Source organism: Mustela putorius, unplaced genomic scaffold (assembly GCF_011764305.1).
Source record: "Mustela putorius furo isolate JIRA1106 unplaced genomic scaffold, ASM1176430v1.1 tig00001149_pilon_pilon_pilon, whole genome shotgun sequence".
Classification (NCBI taxonomy): domain Eukaryota; kingdom Metazoa; phylum Chordata; class Mammalia; order Carnivora; family Mustelidae; genus Mustela; species Mustela putorius.
Genome location: NW_025421595.1, coordinates 1,140,339 through 1,164,658, shown reverse-complemented (window position 1 = coordinate 1,164,658; position 24,320 = coordinate 1,140,339). Strand labels below are relative to the sequence as shown.

The 24,320-nt window shown below is 35.4% G+C and overlaps 1 protein-coding gene across 7 annotated transcripts in view; it reads right to left on the bottom strand.

Annotated features, from left to right (window-relative positions):
* LOC123394027 (probable ubiquitin carboxyl-terminal hydrolase FAF-X) overlaps positions 1-24,320 on the bottom strand; it is a 156,075-nt gene that overhangs the window by 51,457 nt on the left and 80,298 nt on the right. For all 7 annotated transcript variants that reach the window (XM_045087484.1, XM_045087485.1, XM_045087482.1 and 4 more), the window contains 11 exons: positions 23,851-24,193; positions 22,302-22,397; positions 21,606-21,817; positions 20,162-20,402; positions 19,511-19,660; positions 18,578-18,698; positions 9,614-9,744; positions 9,155-9,433; positions 5,122-5,247; positions 4,024-4,149; positions 3,406-3,575 (listed from right to left, as the gene is read on the bottom strand). In XM_045087484.1, coding sequence (XP_044943419.1) covers positions 3,406-3,575; positions 4,024-4,149; positions 5,122-5,247; positions 9,155-9,433; positions 9,614-9,744; positions 18,578-18,698; positions 19,511-19,660; positions 20,162-20,402; positions 21,606-21,817; positions 22,302-22,397; positions 23,851-24,193 — 1,995 coding nt within the window. The remainder of the gene's footprint in view (positions 1-3,405; positions 3,576-4,023; positions 4,150-5,121; positions 5,248-9,154; positions 9,434-9,613; positions 9,745-18,577; positions 18,699-19,510; positions 19,661-20,161; positions 20,403-21,605; positions 21,818-22,301; positions 22,398-23,850; positions 24,194-24,320) is intronic.

The following is a 24,320-nucleotide window of genomic DNA, read 5'->3' as shown; positions in this document are numbered from 1 at the left end:
ATCTCTGCAAGTTAACTATTTATCGTTTTACGGCAGACAGGGGTGCCTGAGGAATGCTACACATACTATGGAGGGGAGCGGGTGGAGAGGGGGATGCGAGGTGCCAGCTTCTGCTCTGTCCTCAGCCAGCCTCCTGCTCCCTCATCACTATGATCCCAGCAATCCCACTTCTGGGTATATATGCAAAAGAATTCAAAATAGTTTCTTGAAGAGATGTCTGAACACCCACATTAATCACCAAATTGTTCAAATAGCTAAGAGACAGAAGCAACACAAATGTCTATCACCACATAAATAAAGAATATGTGATAATACATAGAGAGGAATTTTATGCAGTCTTAAAAAGGGGGAAACCCTGTCACATGCTACAATATGTAAACACCTTCACAACCTCATGCTAAGCAAGTATCCCAGTGACATAAAGACAAATATTTTATGATTCCAATCATATAAAGTACCTGAAGTAGTCAAAATCACAGGAACAGAGAATAAAAAGGTATGTACCAAAGAGGAGAACTCGTGATGCCATGGGTGGGTAATTTAGATTAGTGAGTATATTGTTTCACTTCTGCAAGATTAAACAATTCCAGAGCTTCTTGAAATGATATAATTATATTTAATCCATAACTATCAGTTCAGAAATTTAGTGTTACATATTTTTTACAATAATAAACATATCAAAATTACTCAACAAAATATTAACCAAAATTTTAAGTATATTGCAGATATTATACCAAATGACCAAGTAAGATTTATCCTAATAATGTGAGATTTTCAACATATAAATCAGTGTATTTTAATAAATTTATTTTTATTTTAATAGAACTGTTTTTGAAGGGTGGCTGAGTGGCTGGCTCATTTGGCTGAGTGGCTGCCTTCAGCTCAGCTCATGATCCCAGAATTCTGGGACTGAAGCCATATGTCTGGCTCCTTGCTTATCAGGGAGCCTGCTTCTTTCTCTCTCTCTGCCTGCCTCTCCCCCTGCTTATGAGCTCTATCCCTCTCTCTGTGTCAAATAAATAAAATCTTAAAAAACCAAACAATTTTTGACACATCACATAAATATGATTCAGGAAAAAAACTCTGTGACCACCTCAATTGATTCAGGAAAAAACTTAAACAAATTCCAACCTTTTCATGATAAAAACACTTATGATGAGGGAGCAAGAGGCTGGCTGAAGACAAAGCAAAAGGTGGCACCTTGCACCCAATCTCCAATCCTCCCCTCAGTCATATGTGTAGCATCCTTCAGGCAGCCCTGACTGCCATGAACAAATAGTTAACTTACAGGGATCACAATCCTGCAAGACAGGGAGTCTCCCTTGGCTTACAAATGTCCTAAATCTCACTAACAAAGATGATTGATAGCAGGAATGTGACACCTCCTTAACATGTGAAAATTCTGTTGAAACCTCCCATCCCTTCCCTTCACCTTCCCCCAACCGCAAGGTATATAACCTGCCATCCCTCACAACCCGGGGCAGCAGCTCTTCCTGCCCACAGGTCCTGTCCCTATGCTTTAATAAACCACCATTTTGCACCAAAGATGTTTCAAGAATTCTTTCTTGGTCATTGGCTCTGGACCTCAGCCCACCGAACCTCACCTAGGTTGTAGAACGTCATCACTTAAAGAATAAAAAGAAAATCTCAACAGGATAAAGATCCTATATGTAAAGCTTTGACTTACTATCTACTCAATGATGAGAGACTAAATGCTTTCTCTATCAGGAACAAGAGAAGGATGTCTGTTATCATCTTTTCTATTCAATGCATAGAAGAACGTAAAGCAAAGAAAAGGCAAATGAAACACAAAAATTGGGGGGATGGAAGTTAAACTATCTCTAGTTGGAAGAGACATGATTTCATATACTGATAAAATCCTGAAAAGTTGATAAAGACTGTGAATTTGGCAAAACTGTAAAGTACAAAATCAATACACAAAATCACTTGTTTCTCTACATAATATAGTAGCAATGAATCAATTAAAAAACAATTAAGAAATTAGAAAAAAATACTACCTATAATAGTAGCAAAAAGATAAATAAGAATAAATAAACATAACTAAGAAGGAGCAACTGTGTTGAAAGAAATGGAAGACCTAAATAAAAGAATATGTGCTGATGTACTGAAAGGCTTCACATTAAAATGTCGATACCACCAAATGATCAACAGATATAATGTAATCTCTCCCAAAATTCCAATGGTGTTTGCTGCTGAAATAGGGAAAGCCTATTCTAAAATTCATATAAACAATCCAGTTTCAAAATGAATTGATTATTTAACAGATTTTATTTATTCATTTGAGAGCAAGTGAACATGGGGTGTGGGAGGAGGATGAAGAGGAAGAACCAAGAAGTTCCAAGAAGAGGGAGGATGAAGAGGGAGAACAGCTGAGCAGGGAACCACATGCCAGGCTCTGGCTCAATGCATGGGTTCATGACCTCACCTGAAGGCACATGCTCAACTGAACAATAGAGGTGCTCCTAAAAATGGACTTAAAAGACATCTGCCACACTAAACAAAAAATAAGTTCATGAAAAAATGCTCAACACCACATACAGAAATAAAAACCGAAACATCATAAAATGTTACGTAGTAGCTACTGGGAGGGCTACTACCTTAAAGAAAGTTAAAAAAATAACAAGCATGGGAGAGGATATGGAGGAAACTAGAACCCTTATACATTGCTTATGGCAATATAATATACTGTGTCATTGTGCAACTCAGTTTTGTGAACCTCAAAAAAGGTTAACATAGAATTACCAAGTAGTATCTATTTCCAAGGCATATTCTCAAAAGAATTGAGAACGGTTACTCAAACAGATATCTGGGTTCACAGCAATTATCATAGCAGCAGTATCCATCAAGCCAAGTATCCATTAACAGATGAACTGTGTAAGCAAAAACATTGTATGTACATCAATTATCTACTGATCATTCAGCTTTAAAGGAAGGAAATTCTGCAATATGCTACAACATGGATGAACTTTAAAACATTATCCTATATGAAACAATCCAAGCACAAAAGGACTAATACTATGTGATTCCTTTTATGTGAGTTACTTGTAATAGGCAAGTAGACAGCGATAGTACATAGATCAGAGGTAACGAATGGGTGGAAGGTTTGGAAAATGGGTATTTTCATTTAAAAAATTTTGTCTGGATAATGAAAAATTTAGGAGATAGTGTTGACTGCATGACACTTTATAAAAGTTCTTAAGGCCACTGAACTGTCCACTTAGGTTAAGTCAAACACGTTAAATATAAGTTTCCTACATATCAAAGTACTATGCAGAAAACTAAAAGGTTTCCTTATTTGACTTCTAAGATAAATTATGATCAAAATACTCCTTTCTGCTGAAATGAGTAAGGTCAGCCTTCTTCTAGATTAAAAAAATCACTTACTTGCTCGGACAGTGCAATAATAAGTCAATGATAAATGTCTGCCAGGCTTTTTCTTTACTAAGTGCATCCAAGGCTGTTGGAATTAGAGCAAAACATAATGTCATCACTTCCAATGCTTCACAGCAAACCTGTTCATCCTCCATGTCTGGCTCAATGCTTGCAGTGAGGATCTGTAAAGTTAGAATCAAAATAAATTACTCATTAATTTAAAATACACTGAAGTGTTTTATTTTCAAAATAAATGATGTATTATTATCTTACAGCTATATGTTTACTTTAAACTAAAAGATCCAGGGATGCCTGGGTGATTCAGTGGTTAAGCATCTACCTTCGAGTTAGGTCATGATCCCAGGGTCCTGGGACTGAGTCCCACATCAAGCTCCCTGCTCAGGCTGGAGGTGGCTTCTCCCTCTCCTTTTGTCCCTCCCCGTGATCACGTGACCATGCAGCATGGTTTTTCGTCAGGTGAATAAAATAAAAAAAAAAACAACTAAACAAAATAACCCCAAAACTAATAGACACAGATGACCAGGTCTTTAAAGGATGGCAGAGATGATGAAAATTTAGTGCACAATTAACCTTTATATAAAAGGAATACAGTTTTGTCACAATTCTTACCATGTCATAAATTTTTGTGATTTCTTCATTTGGGCTAAATACCAAATCTAATGCCCCACATCCTGATGCCCAGATGATTTTTTGTATAGCTCTAATTACACAAGTATCGGGCATGTATCTTGAAGCCTGAAAGAAAATGAATACTTAAAAATGCTGACAAAATATTAAGTGAAGTTATCAGAAAACATATCTCTTTGTGAAAGTAGTATAAATGGCTCTTACCACAAATACGCTCTGCACTGTCTTTAATATCTAAAGTAGCCACATTTTTTTTCAAATCTTCACCTCAAGTTTTAAGATATATGCAGATGAAGTAAAACTATCAGCTACAGCCTAAATATGCTTCAGGTTAAGATCTAATTTGGCTCTATAGATATTTTTCTTAAGATTTGTTAAAACACAGGAAAACCAAGTCACCCAGTCATTCGATTCCTATGGTTAACACAGGTAAGGAAAAAATCAGCTGACCAAAGCACAAATGATTTGGTGAATTTTCAAAGTAAATAGTTTTATTCCTGATAGTAAAAAAATGAAATAATTCTAACGTCTATGAATAGAACAAGGAAGATAACCATAAAAGGTAGAAACATTTAAAATGGAATAAACCACATACAGATAAGAGACTGAAAAATTCTAAAATCATGCTGACTGGAATAACTCAGACATAAAAAGTACACAATATGATCCCATTTTGCAAAATTTAAGAAATAGAGAACTATTCTATAATGACAAACGCAGAGAAGTGGTTGCTTATAGCCAGGAGCAGAAAACTTCTGGGATTGATGAAAATGCTGTTTTCTTGACTGTAGCATTACTTTAAACTCATCATATGTTTTATTTTGACCTAGTTCATGCAATATTTATCTCAAATAGCCTGTTTAGAAAGTACTTTCTAAAGCATGAATATTAATAGATAACATTAATAGCAGAATTTTATGAAACTTAAGCTGAAATAAAATCGAGGCTTATGATCTCAGAATATCTGGTCCTAGATAGTGAGAATCTTCATTTATTTATGAATAAGTAGATACTATATCAAAAATAACAAAAAATAAACCAACCCAGACTCTGGGCAAGACTCTTCAGCTTGATACTAACCTCATCAGATATTTGCTGGGCAAGACGTATGGATACATTTCTAAGCATGCACTCAGATGATGGGTTTGGAATGATCTGAAGGGCATTTTGTAGTACCACTGCTTGATCATGAGTAACTTGGTTAATCTGTAAAAGTTAACATTTTTATTTGGAAGTAAAAACCATAAGCACATTTTCAAAAAATTTTGCATAATATAAGCTTAACCCTCTGGTCCTCATCCATCATCACTCTCTTTAGGATGTAATCCTACATATGCACTGCACGATTTATGGTGATCTGCAGAAAAAGCATTTCAGATTGCCAACACTGTAGACTTCTCTTAGATACCTTCTGGAGTGACAATATTCTACTGCAATGTCCACTTTCAGATGAATTTTTTAAAATTAACATGGAATTTATTATTTGCCCCAGGGGTACAAGTCTGTGAATCATTAGGATTAAATAATTCACAGCACATACCCTTTCCAATGTCCATCACCCAACCACCCTATTCCTCCCCACGCCTCCCACAACCCCTTGTTTGTTTCCTGACATTAAAAGTCTTTTATGGTTTGTCTCCCTCCCTGGTCCCATCTTGTTCAGATGAATTTAATACTGTCTCCACAACTGAGTTCATTTTCAAATGGAGAAGATAAATCACACAGCTCTGAACGTGTTTCCAGGTAAATTCTTTCCCCAGCCCTCCTGGCTATTCCTGTCATGGTATGATTGAAAAAAATGAGGTACACCAAATAAATACACCTTTAATTTCTTATCCTATAACCTTTAAATTTAGAACTCAATTCCTTCCCTTTCAGTCTTCTTTTTTTTTTGACAGGCAAGGATCACAAGTTGGCAGAGAGGCAGGCAGATAGAGAGAGAGGTAGAAGCAGGCCCCCTGCTGAGCAGAGAGCTGGATGTGAGGCTCCATCCCAGGACCCTGGATCATGACCTGAGCTGAAGGCAGAAGCTTTAACCCACTGAGCCATCCGGGTGTGCCCCCATTCTTTTTTTTTTTTTTTTTTTTTAAAGATTTTATTTATTTATTTGACAGACAGAGATCACAAGCAGGCAGAGGCAGGCAAAGAGAGAGGAGAAAGCAGGCTCCCTGCTGAGCAGAGAGCCAGATGTGGGGCTCGATCCCAGGACTCTGAGATCATGACCTGAGCCGAAGGCAGTGGCTTAACCCACTGAGCCACCCAGGCACCCCCCCTTTCATTCTTTAATATGTTCCTCATTTTATTCAAAGGTACTTGTGCTATGTGTGCTCTATAATGTTTCTCCTCCCAACATGCTAAAATTTCTACATCATCTTCACCCCATTCTCTTTCACAATAAAGTTTTTTTTAAAAGGTCTTATTTATTTATTTGACAGACAGATCACAAATAGAGTAGCAGGCAGAGAGAAGGAGAAGCAGGCTCCTTACTGAGCAGAGAGCCCGATGCGGGGCTCGATCCCAGAACCCTGGGACCATGACCTGAGCTGAAGGCAGAGCCCTAACCCTCTGAGCCATCCAGGTGTCCCCTCACAATAAAGTTTTATTAAGAAGTATTTTTAGGGGCACCTGGTTGGATCAGCTGGTTAAGTGATTTTGGCTTAATTCACGATTGTAAGGTCAAGAGCCTCACTAGGCTCTGTGCTGGGCATGAAGTCTGCCTGAGATTCTCTCTCCCTCTCCCCAACTCCTGCTTGCTCTCTCTTACAAAAAAATCTACATATATATTTTTAAAAAGAGGAATTAAAAAAAAAAAGATTTTATTTATTTATATGACAGAGAAAGATCACAGGTAGGCAGAGAGACAGGCAGAGAGAGAGAAGCAGGCTCCCCGCTGAGCAAACAGCCCGATGTGGGGGTTTGATCCCAGGACCCCGAGATCATAACCTGAGCCGAAGGCAGCAGCTTAACCCACTGAGCCACCCAGGCACCCTCTTAAAAAGAGGAATTTTAAGAAATTCAAGGGTTGGGGTGCCTGGGTGGCTCAGTGGGTTGGGCCTCTGCCTTTGGCTCAGGTCATGATCTCAGGGTCCTGGGATCGAGTCCCACATCTGGCTCTCTGCTCAGCGGGAGGCCTGCTTCCCCCTCTCTCTCTGTCTGCCTCTCTGCCTGCTTGTGATCTCTCTTTGTCTAATAAATAAATAAAATCTTTAAAAAAAGAAACTCAAGGGTTTGTGAAGTTGTTTCTACAGACACAAAGGTGACCAAAGCAGAATGACTAGGTAAAATACTTACGGTCTCTAACCTTAATCAGATCCTGCTTTCATTTTTACTTAATGTATTATTTATTGTATATACATATTAATTACTTAAGTAAATGCTTGGAAGTCTAATTGCATAGTGCCTCTAAAATGAAATTTCAAATAGAAACCCAAAGTAGAGGAAAGTACAGTTTTAGAGTCAGCCTGCCTCTTCACAGAGTTGAAATTTCAGGTCATTTTATTATCGAGGTCAAAATAGTTAATCTCTTGAGATATTGATTTTCACTTACAAAATAGGTAGTAAGAGTAATCCACAAATATGTGTGGATTTTTAAGTTAAGAGTAACCCAAAATATGTCTAAAATTGATGACTAAATGATACAATATGGTGATCAGAACATTAAGTTTGACATATTTGACCATTAAACATGGACACGCACAATTTAAACATTAAACCTGGAAGTGAAAAATGGAGCATTGTAATTTTCTTTTTAAAATTTGCAAGGGTGCCTGAGTGCTCAGTCAGTTAAGTGTCTGACTTCAGCTCAGATCATAATCCTGAAGTTCTGGGATCTGCATCAGGTTCCCTGCTCAGCAGGGAGTCTGTTTCTCCCTTTTCCCTTCACCCCGCTTGTGCTCGCTCTCATTCTTGCTCTATCTCAAATAAATAAATACTAAAATTTGCTGTACAACCTGCATTTTTCTTTTAACCTTATTAGTAGAAAATTGCAAAATTATACAAAAGAGAGAAGGAAAAAAAAAGTAGAGAAGAATTTAAATTACCCTAAAGAATTCATTATCTAGCTTTTATAATTATCAATAAAATGTGCGATTTTTTCACTCCCTCTTCAGCTCACACAGTCTGACCATATCTCCCCAGAATTACATTGGAGGAAAATCCGAGACATTGTATTTTATTCAAATACCTCAGCATAAACATGGGGGCTTAAATGGGTAGGAGAAGAATCAATGAAACAAGATGGGATTGGGAGGGAGACAAACCATAAGTGACTCTTAATCTTACAAAACAAACTGAGGGTTGCTGGGGGGAGGGGGGTTGGAAGAAGGGGGGTGGGTGGGGTTATGGACATTGGGGAGGGTATGTGCTTTGGAGCGTGCTGTGAAGTGTGTAAATCTGGCGATTCACAGACCTGTACCCCTGGGGATAAAAATACATGTTTATATTTTAAAAAAATTAAAAAAACAAAACAAAAAAAACCTCAGCATATGACTCGTTTTTGAAACAAACCCACAATACAATTATCCTATCTAAAGTAATTAATGGTAATTCTAAATATTGAATGTCCATCATTATTCAAATTTCTAAGATGAAAAACCAACCTGTTTCTAAAAAAAAATCTATATCCTTAAAGCATTTTATCTGTAGCGAGTAATTTAATAAAGCTAAATAAAATAAACTAAAATTTAGTGTAAAGTGAATGACACATTCAATCCTTGCATCAATCTCAGTATATCCTGAGAATATTCAGCGATGTTCATTAGGAGGATACCATGGCTGAGAAAAGTTCTTATCAATTTTGGTGGTTATATTTGTCATAGTGGGAGAAGAGATGGGCAACACACCAATTAAATCTTTTTTTCATTACCATCTGTCTCTATTCATCTTTCAGGTACCAGTTAATAAAAGGTTCAGATGAGTTTTTGACACTTAAACAACTGAAACTCAAACTGACTTAGGGAACAGGCGCCCTATGAGATCAGTGTAATCACTGTTTACATTTCAATGCAAATGTAACTGAACTTATATTCTCTACTTAAGAATCACTAAATAGTTTAAAGTTTAAAAATTACATGTCAACCATAAACCTTATTAATGATTTAAAAATTTTTATTACCGGTGTTATGGGATCTGCACCTTCTACAACTGGCTGACAAGCTTCTGCTACAGCTCGAACGTGGCCATAGCCTATGGCAGTTAACAATAGTTTGGCTATCTTAAGACCATTGAGGTAAGCACCCCTTCGAGTTTCTGTATCTGTATTTGGCAGGAAGTTATTTCTTGTTAACATACTCAGTACAAGAGGTAAGCCACCACTTTTCAAGAAGTGAAACTGAAAGTCAGAGGAATCATCTGCCAAAGGTGCACTAGCAGGCATTAGCAAGGCATAAACAACCTGGAAAAAAAGAAAAGGGAAGGGGACTGTATTAAAAGATGTTAAAAAATTTTTAAAGTAACTTATTTCCTTTATCATCAATACTAAAAAATTCTTAAATAAGATTACATTCTTATGCATATTTTTTATATTACCATATGATGTAAAAATTAGTTTTGAAAAAAAAAAAATAAAATGAACCTCTGTTAGGTATAACACTTGGGAGGCAGAAGGACCAAAGAAAAGTGATTCAAGAGCCGGTCCAAGGTTATTTTCTCCAAGTTTTGCAGGATCCAAACAAAGAGCTCTTAATTTTTCTACTGTTGTGCTATCTGCAAAGAAAACACAGTTACAGTAAAATGTAAATCATATATTACTATTTTACATTTAATGTACTTAAGAGTATTAATTATAGAACATCATCAATAAATATCCATTAAGCTGAGTTCTAAGATCAACTCTTAAACTATAACCAGACCTGGACTAGTTAATGATCAGCTAAGGTTCTTTAACAGTCAACCTAAAACATGAAGGGAACAGTTTGCTATCCAGAGACCTCAAATCAACTATTCTTCCTTCCCTATTAGAGACAGAAAAAAACCACAAAAACCAAAACAAAAATCCAAAACTGCACAACACTGAGTAGTAGTTCTTCTGAAACATAAATAAACATAAACAAGCTCCTGCCACCAAGTTCTCAATTATTTGCCCCCTATGATAAACCATTTGTTTTTGGCTTTTAAAAAACTGAGGTACTATTTAAAAGAGACAACTTTCCTAATATATATCTAACAGCAAAAGAGCTATGCATTTTCCTTTTGTACAAAGATGTGAGATTTACAAGAAATGAAGAGATACAACTAAAAAGATAATCTCTCAAAAGAAAACATAGTAAATCTTCATAATCTTAGATTACACAATAATTTCTTACATATGATGCTAAAAGCAAATGTGACAAGAGGAGAAACAGTTTAACTGGACTACATCAATATTAATCTTTTGTGTATAAAAGTAAACTTAGAAAATAAAAAGAACGGGCGCCTGGGTGGCTCAGTTGGTTGAGCGACTGCCTTCGGATTGGGGTCATGATCCTGGAGCCCCAGGACTGAGCCCTGTGTCAGGCTTGAGCAGAGGGCCTAATCCTTCCCCTGCCCATCAGCATGATTTTGTTCTCTCTCAAATAAATAAAATCTTTTTTAAAAAGAGGGGAAAAAAAGAAAATGTACAAGATAGGAAGGAATATTTGTAGTTGTGTATCTGATAAAGGATTTATACCTGAATGCACTGTACCATTTAAAATTAAATAAAAAAAAGAAACTTCAAAAGTAAGTAAAGTACTGTAACATTTAAAATTCAATTAAAAAACAAAAACAAAAACTTTAAAAGCAAGCAAAGGATATAACAGACATTTCTCCAAAGATACAAAATGTCTGGTAAGCCCATGAAGAAACACTTTAACACTATTAGTCATCAAGGAAATGCAAACGGAAAACCTCAGTTAAGATGATCCTCTACCACAATTAGCATGACAATAATTCAAAAACAGTAATAGGTATCAATTAAAAGTGGAAAAACTCGGCCCCTTATACTTTACTTGTGGGACTAAGAATGCTGCCAATGTGGAAAACAATTTGGCAGTTCGCCAATATTGTTAAACATGGAGTTACTAAGTCATCCAGCACTATGTATCCAAAAGCCTCAATGTGCTTACTAAATCATCCAGCATGTATGTATATCCCCTGGTATGTATCCAAAAAGCCCCATAAAACTGTTCAAAACAATAAATGTGGGGCGCCTGGGTGGCTCAGTGTGTTAAGCCGCTGCCTTCGGCTCAGGTCATGATCTCAGGGTCCTGGGATCGAGTCCCGCATCAGGCTCTCTGCTCAGCAGGGAGCCGGCTTCCCTCTCTCTCTCTCTCTGCCTGCCTCTCCATCTACTTGTGATTTCTCTCTGTCAAATGAATAGATAAAATCTTAAAAAAAACAAAACAAAAACAAAAAACCAAAAAATGTTCACAGCAGCATTAATCATAATATTGGAAACAACATGTCTACTAGCTGATGAATGGAAGACAAAACTGTGATTTACAATACAGCAAAATATACATTCAGCCTTAAAAAGTAATTCAATTCTGATAATACGGTAACATGGATGAATATATCCTCATGCTAAGTGAAATAAGCCAGTCATACAAAGACAAACTGCATGAATCAACTTATATGGGGCTATCTGGAGAAGTCAGACTCAAAAGAAACAAAGGAGAATGTGGCTACCAGTGGCTGGAAATAGGAGGCTATTATGTAAGCCAATGTTCTTGTGCTTAAGAAACACTGAGAGGTTCAGGTAAAAAGGTATAGGTGTGTGTAACTTTTTCTCAGGTAGAATTTTCTAACTAGAAAATTATTATATAAATAATGATACAGCAAATATGCTAAAATGTTAACCATTACTGAACATGGAAGAGTACTGGAAGTTCTTCTTCTTCTTCTTCTTTTTTTTAAAAGATTTTATTTATCATCTATTTGAGAGAGATGGCAAGAGAGTAAGCAAGAACAGTGGGGAGAAACCCAACGTGGGGCTGGATCCTAGGACTCTTGAGACCATGACCTAAGCCAAAGGCAGGCACTTAACCAACTGAACCATCTAGATGCCCCTGGAAGTGCTTTGTATCATTCCATGAAGCTTTAAAATTATTGCGTTATAAAGAGTGGGTTTTATAACAGGACAAAAAAGATTAAAAAAAATTTTTTTAATGGAAAAGACGACAATGCTTTTTTGCCTGACTGCCATCATCAGGGGTGGTGGCATGCACACTCCTGGTGGCTACAGCTGAAATTAGGCTTGATGATGTGAAGGAGCAGGTATATAAACTGGCCCAGAAAAGTATGGTTCCCTCATAAATAGGTGTGATTCTAAGAGATACCCATAGTGCTGCACAAGCACATTTTGTAAAATGTAAAATGTAAAAACCCAAGTTCAAAGGACTTGCTTTTGATCTTCCGAAGGATCTCCACAATTTGATTGCTGTTCAAAAGTGTTGTGAGAGGATCACAAAGATAAGGATGCTAAATTCTAATTTTATTTTTTTAAAGATTTTATTTATTTGTCAGAGACAGAGAAAGAGAGCACAAACAGGGAGCGGCAGAGGGAGAAGCAGACTCCCTGCTGAGCAGGGAGCTTGATGTGGGGCTTGATCCCAGGACTCTTGAGATTATGACCTGAAGGAAGATGTTTCATCAACTAAGCCAACCAGGCATCGAAATTCTGATTTTTACTGAGAGCTGCTGTAATCACCGGTTGGCTAAATATTTTAAGGCCAAATGAGTCCCACCACCAGGGTAGAGGCTGTGGATGACTTATATTTCCAGTACGAAATGAATAATTACTGGAATAAAAGGTACTCCATAAGGAATACATACATAATCAATGGGACTGAAATAATGGGACTGAAATATGACGACAGACGGTAGGTACTTTCTACCTACCATAAGGACAGTATATGTATAGTTGTTGAATCACTATGTTGTATGCCTGAAACTAAGGAAACACTGTGTATCAACTATGTATCAAGATAAATTAAAGTTTAAAAAATAGAAGAGGGGCGCCTGGTGGTTCAGTCGGTTAAGCCTCTGCCTTCAGCCCACGTCATGATCTCAGGGTCCTGGGACCAAGTCCTGCACTGGGCTCTCTGCTCAGCAGGGAGCCTGCTTTCCTCCACCCCCCCACCTGCCTCTCTGCCTACTTGTGATCTCTCGGTCAAATAAATAAATGAAATCTTCTTAAAAAACAAATAGAAAAAATTAAAAGTAAACAATTATTCCTAGTCTCACAGTCCCTCAGTCTTCAATAGGTTCCAGTACATTGTATGACTACTTTTTGGAAATCTTTTCCATTTCAGAGCTTTAGTTCTAATCAAATGTCTTACCTCAAAGCTATCTAGGTAGTACTTCCTTTTTCCATTTCTAGAACATTCAATATATATCCAAAACAGGGTCTAATATACAAAGTTACCAGCTTAAATTTTATGTAGAACAATAGCTTTGACTCAAGAAACTGGAAAGTAGGTTTACTAAAGTACAGTATATGGAAAAGGTGGTAACACAGACAAATAAGCACACATATCAAAGGCAAACAAGGTTTTTCACTCAGGTAAGTAAGTCTAAAATACTGAGGAGGAGAAAGCATAAGGAAGGCTGTAGATTAGACTGCAACTGGAGATACTGTTGTGGCTTCATATGTATAAGAACATAGAATTTCTACTGTTTACTTCAAGGAGAAAGGAACAGCAATGGATACTTTGTACTTGTATCTTAGGTTCTGAATACCATTTAACACTATAGGAAACTTCAAGTAAACGACTGACTCTAGAACTGGAGCAAGAAAATAAGTTCATTTGCTGGCTAAGATATAAATGCCATTTAACTCTTCTGAGGTCATTACACCATGACTGAGTGCAGCAGCCTCCGAAATGTATCCAGAGAAAATAAATATTTTTAATAAGAAAAACTCCTTAGGAATTGAGAGGATTAGAAACAATTTAACAGTCTACTAAAAAACAAGGCACTGGAAATAGTGGTAATAGAGGCATAAGGATAGAAAGAACTCTGAGGACATAACTAATGCTATGGAGTTATACTTTAAATACGTTTTATTATTTATATTTCACCACAATAATAAAACAACAAAAGCAATGAATTTTGAGTATTTTTTGCTTAGCCCATGATGAGCTGATAGATATCAATGTGGCTCAGTAGTTGTTTAGGCTTAACCAATGTCAACTTTTCAGGGAGTACAGCAGGAGTACTATTCTGCAAGGTGCTTGATGGCTCAGTCAGTTAAGCATCTGCCTTCAGCTCAGGTCATGATCCCAGGGTCCTGGGATAAGCCTGGTGCCTGGCTCCTTGTTCCCTGCTCAGCAGGGAGTATGCATCTTCTTCTGCCTCTCCCCCTGCTCATGCTTACTCTCTCTCTCTCTCTCAAAAAAAAATAAAAGAAAAAAAAAAAGAAAAGTAATCATCTGCACAAAAGAACCATAGATGAAAGCATTTTCAAAGAATATGAGAGAACATTAATTTAGTGCAATCTGGTGGAATGTGTTACAACTCACTGTAGTAATATGTTATTTCGGGAACACAAAAAGACTTAAGAGGAAAGATTTACATAGTTTATGAAAATTTGTTATGTTTAAAGCCCTTGGGCAATCTTTCATTCATTATATTATTCATCAGTAAGTATTCCGTGGAAAACATGTGAATTTATCATGTATTATTAAAACAGCAGTGCCAGTAGTAAACCATTCACTTTTATGGATTTAACAACATCAGTTTTATGACTTTATGTTGGAAGTAGAACCTGGGTATCTTAAATTGCCCTACTACATGATAGTTCAATGGCTTCACAGTAATAAAGCTCAACTCTGATTTTTAAAGCACATGGTTGAGAATAAAACTACTTTGAACAAGAAAGTTTCTCTACTGTAACCAAACACTGAAAAGTTTAGAAATGTAGCTTCTGCTACAGACTTGATGTTAATAAATTTAACTTATAAGGTACAACAATGCTTTATTTTCTTTTTTAAAAGGTTTTTTTAATTTATTTGACAGACAGAGATCAAAAGTAGGCAGAAAGGCAGGCAGAGAGAGAGAAGGAAGCAGGCTCCCCGTTGAGCAGAGAGCCCAATGTGGGGCTCCCAGGACCCTGGGATCATGACCTGAGCCGAGCCGAAGGCAGAGGCTTTAACCACTCAGCCACCCAGGCGCCCTGTAACATGCTTTAAATGAAAAACAGTACAGTGAAGTTATTTAGTTGCCAATATTGTTTAAATCACAAGTAATATCAAGGACTACATATTTCCCACTGCTATCAAAGTTAATACAAAAGGTAAAATATGCATTTCTATACAAACTGTATAGAAAATTTTAGAGTCAGAGTTAGAAAATATGCCTGCTATAAATTTGTAGCATTTTTCAAACAGTGATGTAAGTGTAAAGAAAATCTTCTAAAATACATTTAATTGTGCAAGTGAAGAGCTTCCATCTAGCTTAAATTTCAAAACAATTAATCTCTAATGTACTAACATACTAAATATTAAAAGATACTGAAAAAAGGATGAAGAGAATTCTATGAATTCTTCTGTTGCACTGGTCATGACATGATAACCAGTAGTACCTGTTTATGGAAAAACCACATCAAAGATAAAATATATCAAATTTATCTCTTACAGATCAGCAATAACAAATAATTGCAACTATTTTGAGGATAAGAATCACAAACTTTGAGGCCATTTAGAAAAAAATCATACCTCCCACCAAAAATTCCATTATTCTCAGAAGCAGATCAGTATTTTAAAAAATTGCACTCATTATTTTTAGAGTTAGAATTTTGCTAATAAAAAGTTTGTGGGGGTGGGAAGAGCCTAGGTGGCTTGTCAGTTAAGCCATCTGCTTTCACCTCAGGTCATGATCTCAAGGTCCTAGGATTAAGCCCCACATAAGGCTCACTGCTTCTCCCTCTGCTTGTGCACGCACTCTCTCTATGTCATACAAATACATAAAAATCTTAAAAAAAAAAAAAGGTTGTAGAAATTTGTTTTCTCTCTCATTACGTAAGTTCCTACATAATACTTTTCATTATGCCTCTTGGCCTGCAAAGGCAAAAATATTATCTGGCCGTTTAAAACCAAATTTTCCAATCTCTTTGCTAAAGACATACTGCAGAAACTGGTGAAAACTTGAAAAGAAGTGAAACTTGAATGGGATCAGTTAGATTATAGAAATATGGTCAATGTTAATTTTTGATGGAGATGATGGTAAATGCCATCATCTGAAGGAAACACATGATTGTTGTGGGATACAATAAAAACATCAAATCAATAAATTACTCTCATATGGTTTAAGAAGAAAATGTTCTATGTGTTTGTACTATTCACTTTTCTGAATTTTCCAATTACCTCAGTAATAAATAACAAATACAGGGTTTTGTTAGACATGAGATTTTTATAGAACATATAGCAAAAACACTGTAAATGTTCATAAAATAAAAACAAATCTAAGAAGTAACAGAAAAGAGAGATCACAAAAATGTTACAAACTAAAAGAGAGTCAACTGAAGACACAACTAATTTTTTAAAAAAGATTTTATTTATTTGAGAGAGACAGTGATAGACACAGAAAGAGAGAGCACAAGTCAGGTGGAGGGAAAAGCAGGCTCCTGCTGAGCAGGGAGCCTGTTGTCGAGCTTGATCCTAGCACTGGGGGATCACAACCTGAGTCAATGGCAGATGCTTAACTTACTGAGCCTCCCTCCCAGCCGCCCCACAAATAATTTTTTTTTTAAGATTTTATTTATTTACTTGACAGACAGAAGTCACAAGTAGAGAGAGAAGCAGGCATAAAGAGAGAGAGAGAGAGAGAAGGAAGCAGGTTCTCCGCTGAGCAGAGAGCCCGATGTGGGGCTCGATCCCAGAACCCTGGGATCATGACCTGAGCTGAAGGCAGAGGCCTAACCCACCAAACCACCCAGATACCCCACAAATAACTTTTTTTATAAAAGAGTTTTTTTCTTTAAGATTTTACTTTTTTAAAAATTTGACACACAGTGAGAGAGTACAAGCATGGGCAGCTGGAGAGGGAGAAGAAGACTCCCTGCGGAGCGAAAAGCCCAATGTGGGGCTCAATCCCAGGACCCTAAGGATCATGACCTAAGCCGAAGGCAGATGCTTCACTGGACTAAGACACCCCACAAATAATTTTTAAAAGGAAAACTAAAATAGAGTAAGTGAGAGGCAAAACTGTTAAGACAAACTTAGCAACATTCTGCACAAATACACAACAACACATTCTAAAGCAAAATGAAACAAAATCTTCAAAAGCACAAATAAAGCCACAAAAGAAAAAAGGAAAAATTAACCTTTTCACCAGTAAGATCCACTGAACACTCATCCATATCCTCCCTAAGGCACTTACTGTTAAGATTTCAGAACTCAAGGGAAACAAAACAAAACAAAGCAAAACAAACAAACAAAAATCCCAGCCTTTCCAAACTTAAAAACAGCTCAATCTTCCCACCAAACAACACTGCTATGGAACTATAATGGAACAAACATTCAACCTTCAACTCTATGTTCAAACTAATGCATGTAAAAAACAAGAACAAAATGAAAAAATATGTATTCCTTTGAGTGAGATTTTAGTTGTATTCAGATGAACAATCTTTAAAAAAAAAAGGTGCTTCCCTTTAAATACCCTTTATTAGGAGGTCGTGCTTCAGCAAGATGAGAACTAACCCAACCAAGAAACATCACAAAAGAACAGAGCAGGATGCACCGAAAGAAGTCGAAAGAAGTCTATTCAAAGAGGTCCCAGAACAGTAACTGTATCAAAGAAAAAAAAATGCACTAAAGGAAAAGGAGGAAACACACAAGAAAGTAAGATACAACATGTGACTATGTGGAAAATTGTTTTAAAAATTAGAACAATGTGAAAAACTTAATAATAAATGTCATAGAAAACTAAGTGAATATAAGGGATGAATTTAAAAATCTAGAATAAACAAGTGTGAACAACCTAGGAAATGAAAATATTTTCATGTAGTGTTGAGTCACTGTGCTGTATACTTGAAACTCAAGTAACACTATATTTAACTATTTTGAAATTAAAGTAGAAATTAAAAAAAATAAAATAGAAAATATTTTAACAGTCTTTTAAAAATGTTAGTAACATTTTTAGATGTAGAGATTGCTTTAAAAAATATATTGCTGAGGGCGCCTGGGTGGCTCAGTGGGTTAAGCCACTGCCTTCGGCTCAGGTCATGATCTCAGGGTCCTGGGATCAAGTCCCGTATGGGGCTCTCTGCTCAGCAGGGAGCCTGCTTCTTCCTCTCTCTCTCTCTGCCTTCCTCTCCAACTACTTGTGATTTCTCTCTGTCAAATAAATATATAAAATCTTAAAAAAAATTATATTGCTGAGGTCAGAATATATAATTATAAATATAATATAAATAAATATAAATAAATAAAAATATAATGCTGAGATCAGAAGTCACACACTCCCACTAACTGAGCCAGCCACTCTATGCTAAATATTCTTTCTATCTCATGTACTTGTCAACATCCAAGGGGAAGAGGATTGGGGGGTGGTGGTGGAGAAAGTCAGACAATTTTCTTACCTGGGGGCATAAGTTTCATAAGTATTCTTGCTCCATCCCTAAGAGATGGCATATTTAGATTGCTACCTAAATCTGCAATTTGCCAAAGGAAAGATATGTATCTGGGATGCAGTGACATTATCTGGAATACAGAAAACAGAAAGATTTTTCTATAACTAAGTTTAAGAGATTTTTGTTACTTAAAATTAATCTATTCACTAACCCCAAATACACTTTCTACCTATCACATCTGCATTTTTACTACCTGAAATATATTTGCCTTCCCCATCCTTTCATTTTCAAAAATCCACTGTTCCTCTATGATACAAGCTTAATAATTTACTATGTTTTCCATGCTATGTTGAGTAATTTCTTCGCACCGGTTGTTCTATTGTTTTGTAAATTCTAAGTTTCATATAGCACTCAGACATTTATACAAAAGGGACTTCACCCCTTTAGGAGTAAAGATTGCTGATAATCTCTAATCTTATTGTTAAAAGGACTCAAATTCCTCTAACATTGAAGGAGCTGGTGTTACAGTAGCTGTGACAATTCTTAAGAGGTGGAGGGATGAGAAAACATGAAGAAATTACGCAGTTATTCTTTGCATATGAAAAATACTAAGAATTAGATAAGAATAGCAGATTATCTATTTCTTTAAAAATAGTTCTCTCCCCAAAAGGACTTATAGTAGAATTTCATTCAGGTATTTATTTAATAGTATGTTATGGATTCTATCTAAACGTAATACTGTATCTATGGAGAAATTTTATTTTAAATTAAAAAATTAAAAAAAATTCATCCAGAAGTTAATACTTCACTGCATATATATATATATATTTGACATTTGCCACATCTATGAACTTGTATACTGCTTATAAAAAGAACCATTCTATACATTTCTTTGTATCTGCAGAGCAAAGTATAATGCTTCGCATATAGTAGTTAACTTACCACCCCAGGCAAACAGTTTTCCACTTCTGGATTGGGACCATCACTGTAGTGATTACAGTGGTTGCCAGGTGATCCAGGTGAAGAATCAGAAGAACTATCAGGGCTTGACGGCATATTGGAACTTACTTGTGTAAGTTTAGCAGTAATTACCTAAAAATGAGAAAACATATTAGTAGCAAAGACAAAATACTTCCACAAAATACAGAAATTTGATATACTAGAGGCTAAAAAATATATTATGGTTTAATCTTAGAAATATTTAAAAAGTAATGTTCAAAAAAAACCATTTGGTAGTTTATTTTCTGCACTGTACAAGTATGATGATGCCTATCTTTTTCAGGATTATAACCCAAAACTGAGCTTAAGTCTCATTAAACATTTACTGAATGAATAAAAAACAGCTTCAATGTTTAATTCTTTGGGAGTATTTTTTAAAAAAATATTTTATTTATTTATTTGATAGAGATCACAAGTAGGCAGAGAGACATGCAGAGAGAAAGAGAGGAAGGGATGCAGGCTCCCGGCTGAGTGGAGAGCCCGATTCGGGGCTCGATCCTAGGACCCTGCGATCATGCCTTTGGCTCAGGTCATGATTCCAGGCACCCAGGCACCCCCCTTTTTGGCAATATCTGAAAATTTTTATGTACTTACTGATTTATCTTTTAAGTTTAATTGTCCTATTAGCTTTCTGTCATCTTCAGAATCCACTAGCTCACCACCCACAAAGAGTTCAATTTTTGTATGGGCCGCATTTGCTTTAATACGGTTGAGAATACATCGTCGTACAGAACCAACTGTATCATTTGTATGAGACCATACATCAAGGTCATCAACCTGTCTGCCATGGTTTGGAAATCGAACTATAAGAGAGAGGTGTTTACCACGGAATGCTCTAAAAAAAAAAATATATATATATATATACATATATATATTCATGTAATTTTTATATATATAAATACATTAAAAAAAGTACAGTCATATTCAGCAGCCTACCAACAACATGAAGCTTCTCTTATTATGAGGAAGATAGTTAAATTTACTTTTTTTAGACTATTAAAAATACCTGTTTCTGTAAGTTATGAACATTAGTTAATTTTGGAAATACAATATGGTTATATTCCACTGTGGTTGATCTTTGTTTCTATGGCTGCAGAACCAGAGATTTCCACTTTATGCTAATTAGTAATAGACATTAGTTAATTTAAAGCTACAAAAGTTTAATACACTAAGAGTATTTTCAAAGATAGAAGGGATGCACTTCAAAGTATCAACAGAAATGTTAAAATGCACATTTCCTTAAACATTCACAAAAATTCTTAAAAACAGTCACTCAAAAATACTTATCTTGCAATGCTTTCTTCTCACAGATAAGATCCAAAACAAAAAGAAGCATTTTATATTATTCATAATAGTGATCACAATTTAAAAAAATCTGATAGTACTTACTCTATAAACTTCTCCCAACTCTAAAAATGCCATTTGAACTATTTTTAAATAATTCAGCTTGCTGTCTACTTAATTTATGATTATGTGATCCATAGTGCATAAAATTGAATTTATTTATAATTATACTAATAAATAATTTAGTAAATTATTTATTTTATAGTAGTTCCCAAATCTAAAGAAAATTTAGCAAAGACCATTTCAAGACTTTCTTATTCATATCTATTAAATAAATAGATTTTAAGAATTTTATTTTTACTACTGTGAATGAGTATCATTAAAATAAAAATACACAGTAGCTATAAAATATCATTCCCACTTAGTAGATGGTAATAGCTTGGAACCAAATCAAACAAGACAGGAAGGGAGGTAGAAAGAAAAGAAAAGAAAAGTAAAGAGAAGAAAAAAAAAGAAAAATTGTACTTAGTAACTGATAATGCCTAACTAAAATATAAATCAAAATTTTCTACTCAAAAGAAAAATATATCTATGAGAATGCAAAAAAATGTTTTTAAAAGACAAGACACAGAAATCCAGAATGAAAATTTCTTTATTGCCCTTTTAACCCATAAAAGTCATTTGTTTCCTAATTAATTGTCTAGGAAAATAATAAATGACTACAAATTAACTAGTGGATTAATTTCTTACAAACCTTGACATAGGCAGAATCGTTCTTTCCTCATGATAATCGCTGTCACATTCATTTATATATTCCCTTAAAACAGTTAATACTCGAACCATTCGAATGGCTTCCTGTCTTGCACAATTAATATTGTCTTCATCACCATCCAAAATACACAATGTATCATATGAGGCTTTCAAACGATCAAAGCAAGATTGGATGAAGTCTTCATGGATAACCACCTATAAATAATAGGTCCAAGAAAGAGATGAAGTTGCTTAAAAACAAATATGGCAGTCAGTAATCTGAAAAAGTGAAATAAAATTTCAACCTGTAGGTAACTATCAGTTCTATATTTATATACTATACATAACATAATACTTATAAGGAAGCTGACAACAAGAAAATGAGAAATTAAACAATGTTATTATTAAAAACAAAACAAGGAAAAAATGTTTGGGACCTAATGTCCAATAAGTCAAACTTCTGGCTATATCAACATAAAAAATGTTGTTGTTCAATGTAATACCAACCACCTAAGGGTAACTTCCAAATGAACATTCTTTAAGTTAGTATTTTTAAGGGACAAATGTGAATTGAAGTCTTAAATATTTTGACAGAGAGTTAAAAAATTAATTTCTAGTTGTAAGTTTAAAAAGCTTCTTCTGAACACTAGAGCACTTCTGACTTAGCTGAAGAAGAAGTTTTTATGCACTTAAATCTCACCTGATTGACCTGTAACCTTGGACCAAGGTTTGTATATATCTCTTTAAGGAGATCTATGGCTCTGTTGGCAATGTCATCATTACTCTGAATCACAACCTAGATCCAAAAATTTGAGTATTAGTAACATTCAAGAATTATTTTAATTTGGCACTTAAAATGAAGCAATATAAAATTAAATAAACTTGAAAATAAACAATGAAAATATCTAAAAGGTAGGTCTTCCAGAAATTTGATTAAAATTTTATTTTAGAGAACTTTGATTAAAAATGAAAAGGATAAAATAAAATTCAATCAGTATTATTTAACTCTGCAACTGGTAGACAAGCTGTGTGATTTTCAAGGAACAATTCAACTATTATTATATAATTCTTTTAATAGAGGTTACTGATTTTTTTTAAAAAAAGATTTTATTTGACAGACAGAGATCACAAGTAGGCAGAGAGACAGGCAGAGAGAGAGAGGAAGGGAAGCAGACTCCTCACAGAGCAGAGAGCCCAATGTGGGGCTCAATCCCAGGGCCCCAGGATCATGACCGAGCCGAAGGCAGAGGCTTTAACCTACTGAGCCACTCAGGTGCCTTGAGGTTACTGATTTTTAACAAAATTTGAAAATTGGTGACTTTAATGAAAAAGTACAGAATATCTTAATCGATAGTTTGCAAAAAATACAAAGAACAAAAACTCAATACAACAAAAATATAGTAGAAGTTGAAATACATAACTTAAAACATGTTAGATTTGGGGCGCCTGGGTGGCTCAGTGGGTTAAGCCGCTGCCTTTGGCTCAGGTCATGATCTCAGGGTCCTGGGATCGAGTCCCGTTACGGGCTCTCTGCTCAGCAGGGAGCCTGCTTCCCCCTCTCTCTCTCTCTGCCTGCCTCTCTGTCTACTTGTAATCTCTCTCTGTCAAATAGAAAACAAAAACAAAAAAAAATTAAAACAAAAAAACAAAACAACAACAAAAAAATAAAACAGGTTATATTTAAGGTGGCATCATGATTTATTTATACTACCAAAATGGCAATGTTAGCCTTAAATAGAATACAATTAAACTTTTCTCTCCCATATACTTAAAAACATAAAAAATTAAAGTGTCAATAAAGGTATTAACTCAAAATTCCTCCCAAATAAAAGTCTTCTCTTCTATCCATTATTCATCTTGGCAGTAAACATACAGTAACTCCTAAGAGCTAATCTAAGTAAAAGAGATAGTAACTTTCATGAGGGGTGGGTGAAAAATGTGTGGGTAGACAATGAATGGTATATTCATATGCATCTGAAAAGATTCTGGATTAAGTCAAACAAGAACACCAGTGGTAGATGGTAAAAGAAAAAATGAAGGGGAAAAAGCCCCAAGTAACTGGCAAACAGAAGTGATATAGTAAGAAACTGAAGATGAACAATTTCTTCCCCCAGATTTCCTATGACAAGCATCAAAGTAGGTGATAAATACAAATATCTTACAGGCAAAATTATGATTTAAGTATATTTAAAAGAAGACCTCAGGTACAATGTCTGCAAACAAGAGAGAAGTAGTAACTTCTCACTTACCCTCCAAAGGTAGTCCAATCCTATTAGTTCCAAATCATCCATCATATAGGCTCTTCTTTTTGCGACTAGTTTCCCTTCACGACAATTAACTGCTTTGAAGAATCGTTCAAAACATTTCATTCCATTTTCAGTTAAAAGGGAGGGATCAAGCTGAAGCACATTGCTTTCAAAGAAGTCCTTATTAATATCAGGATCTAAGTCTGGTTCATCCCCCATTAACTTGGAATACCACTTAAAACAGGCTTCACGATCACAAAGGTAAACTGCATTCTCTGCTAAGCATTTCCATATTTGTTTTGCCTGAGGAGCACAGAGCCACAGTTGGCCGTCCTTCAATAAAAATCTTGGAAAAATTTAAAAAGTCAGTAATTAGATCTACGCAATCCCCAAACATAATTTCTTTCAATATATGCCTGAACTTACATTTATCAAAATTAAAATTTTATTACAGTTTAAAGAGCTATTCTTTC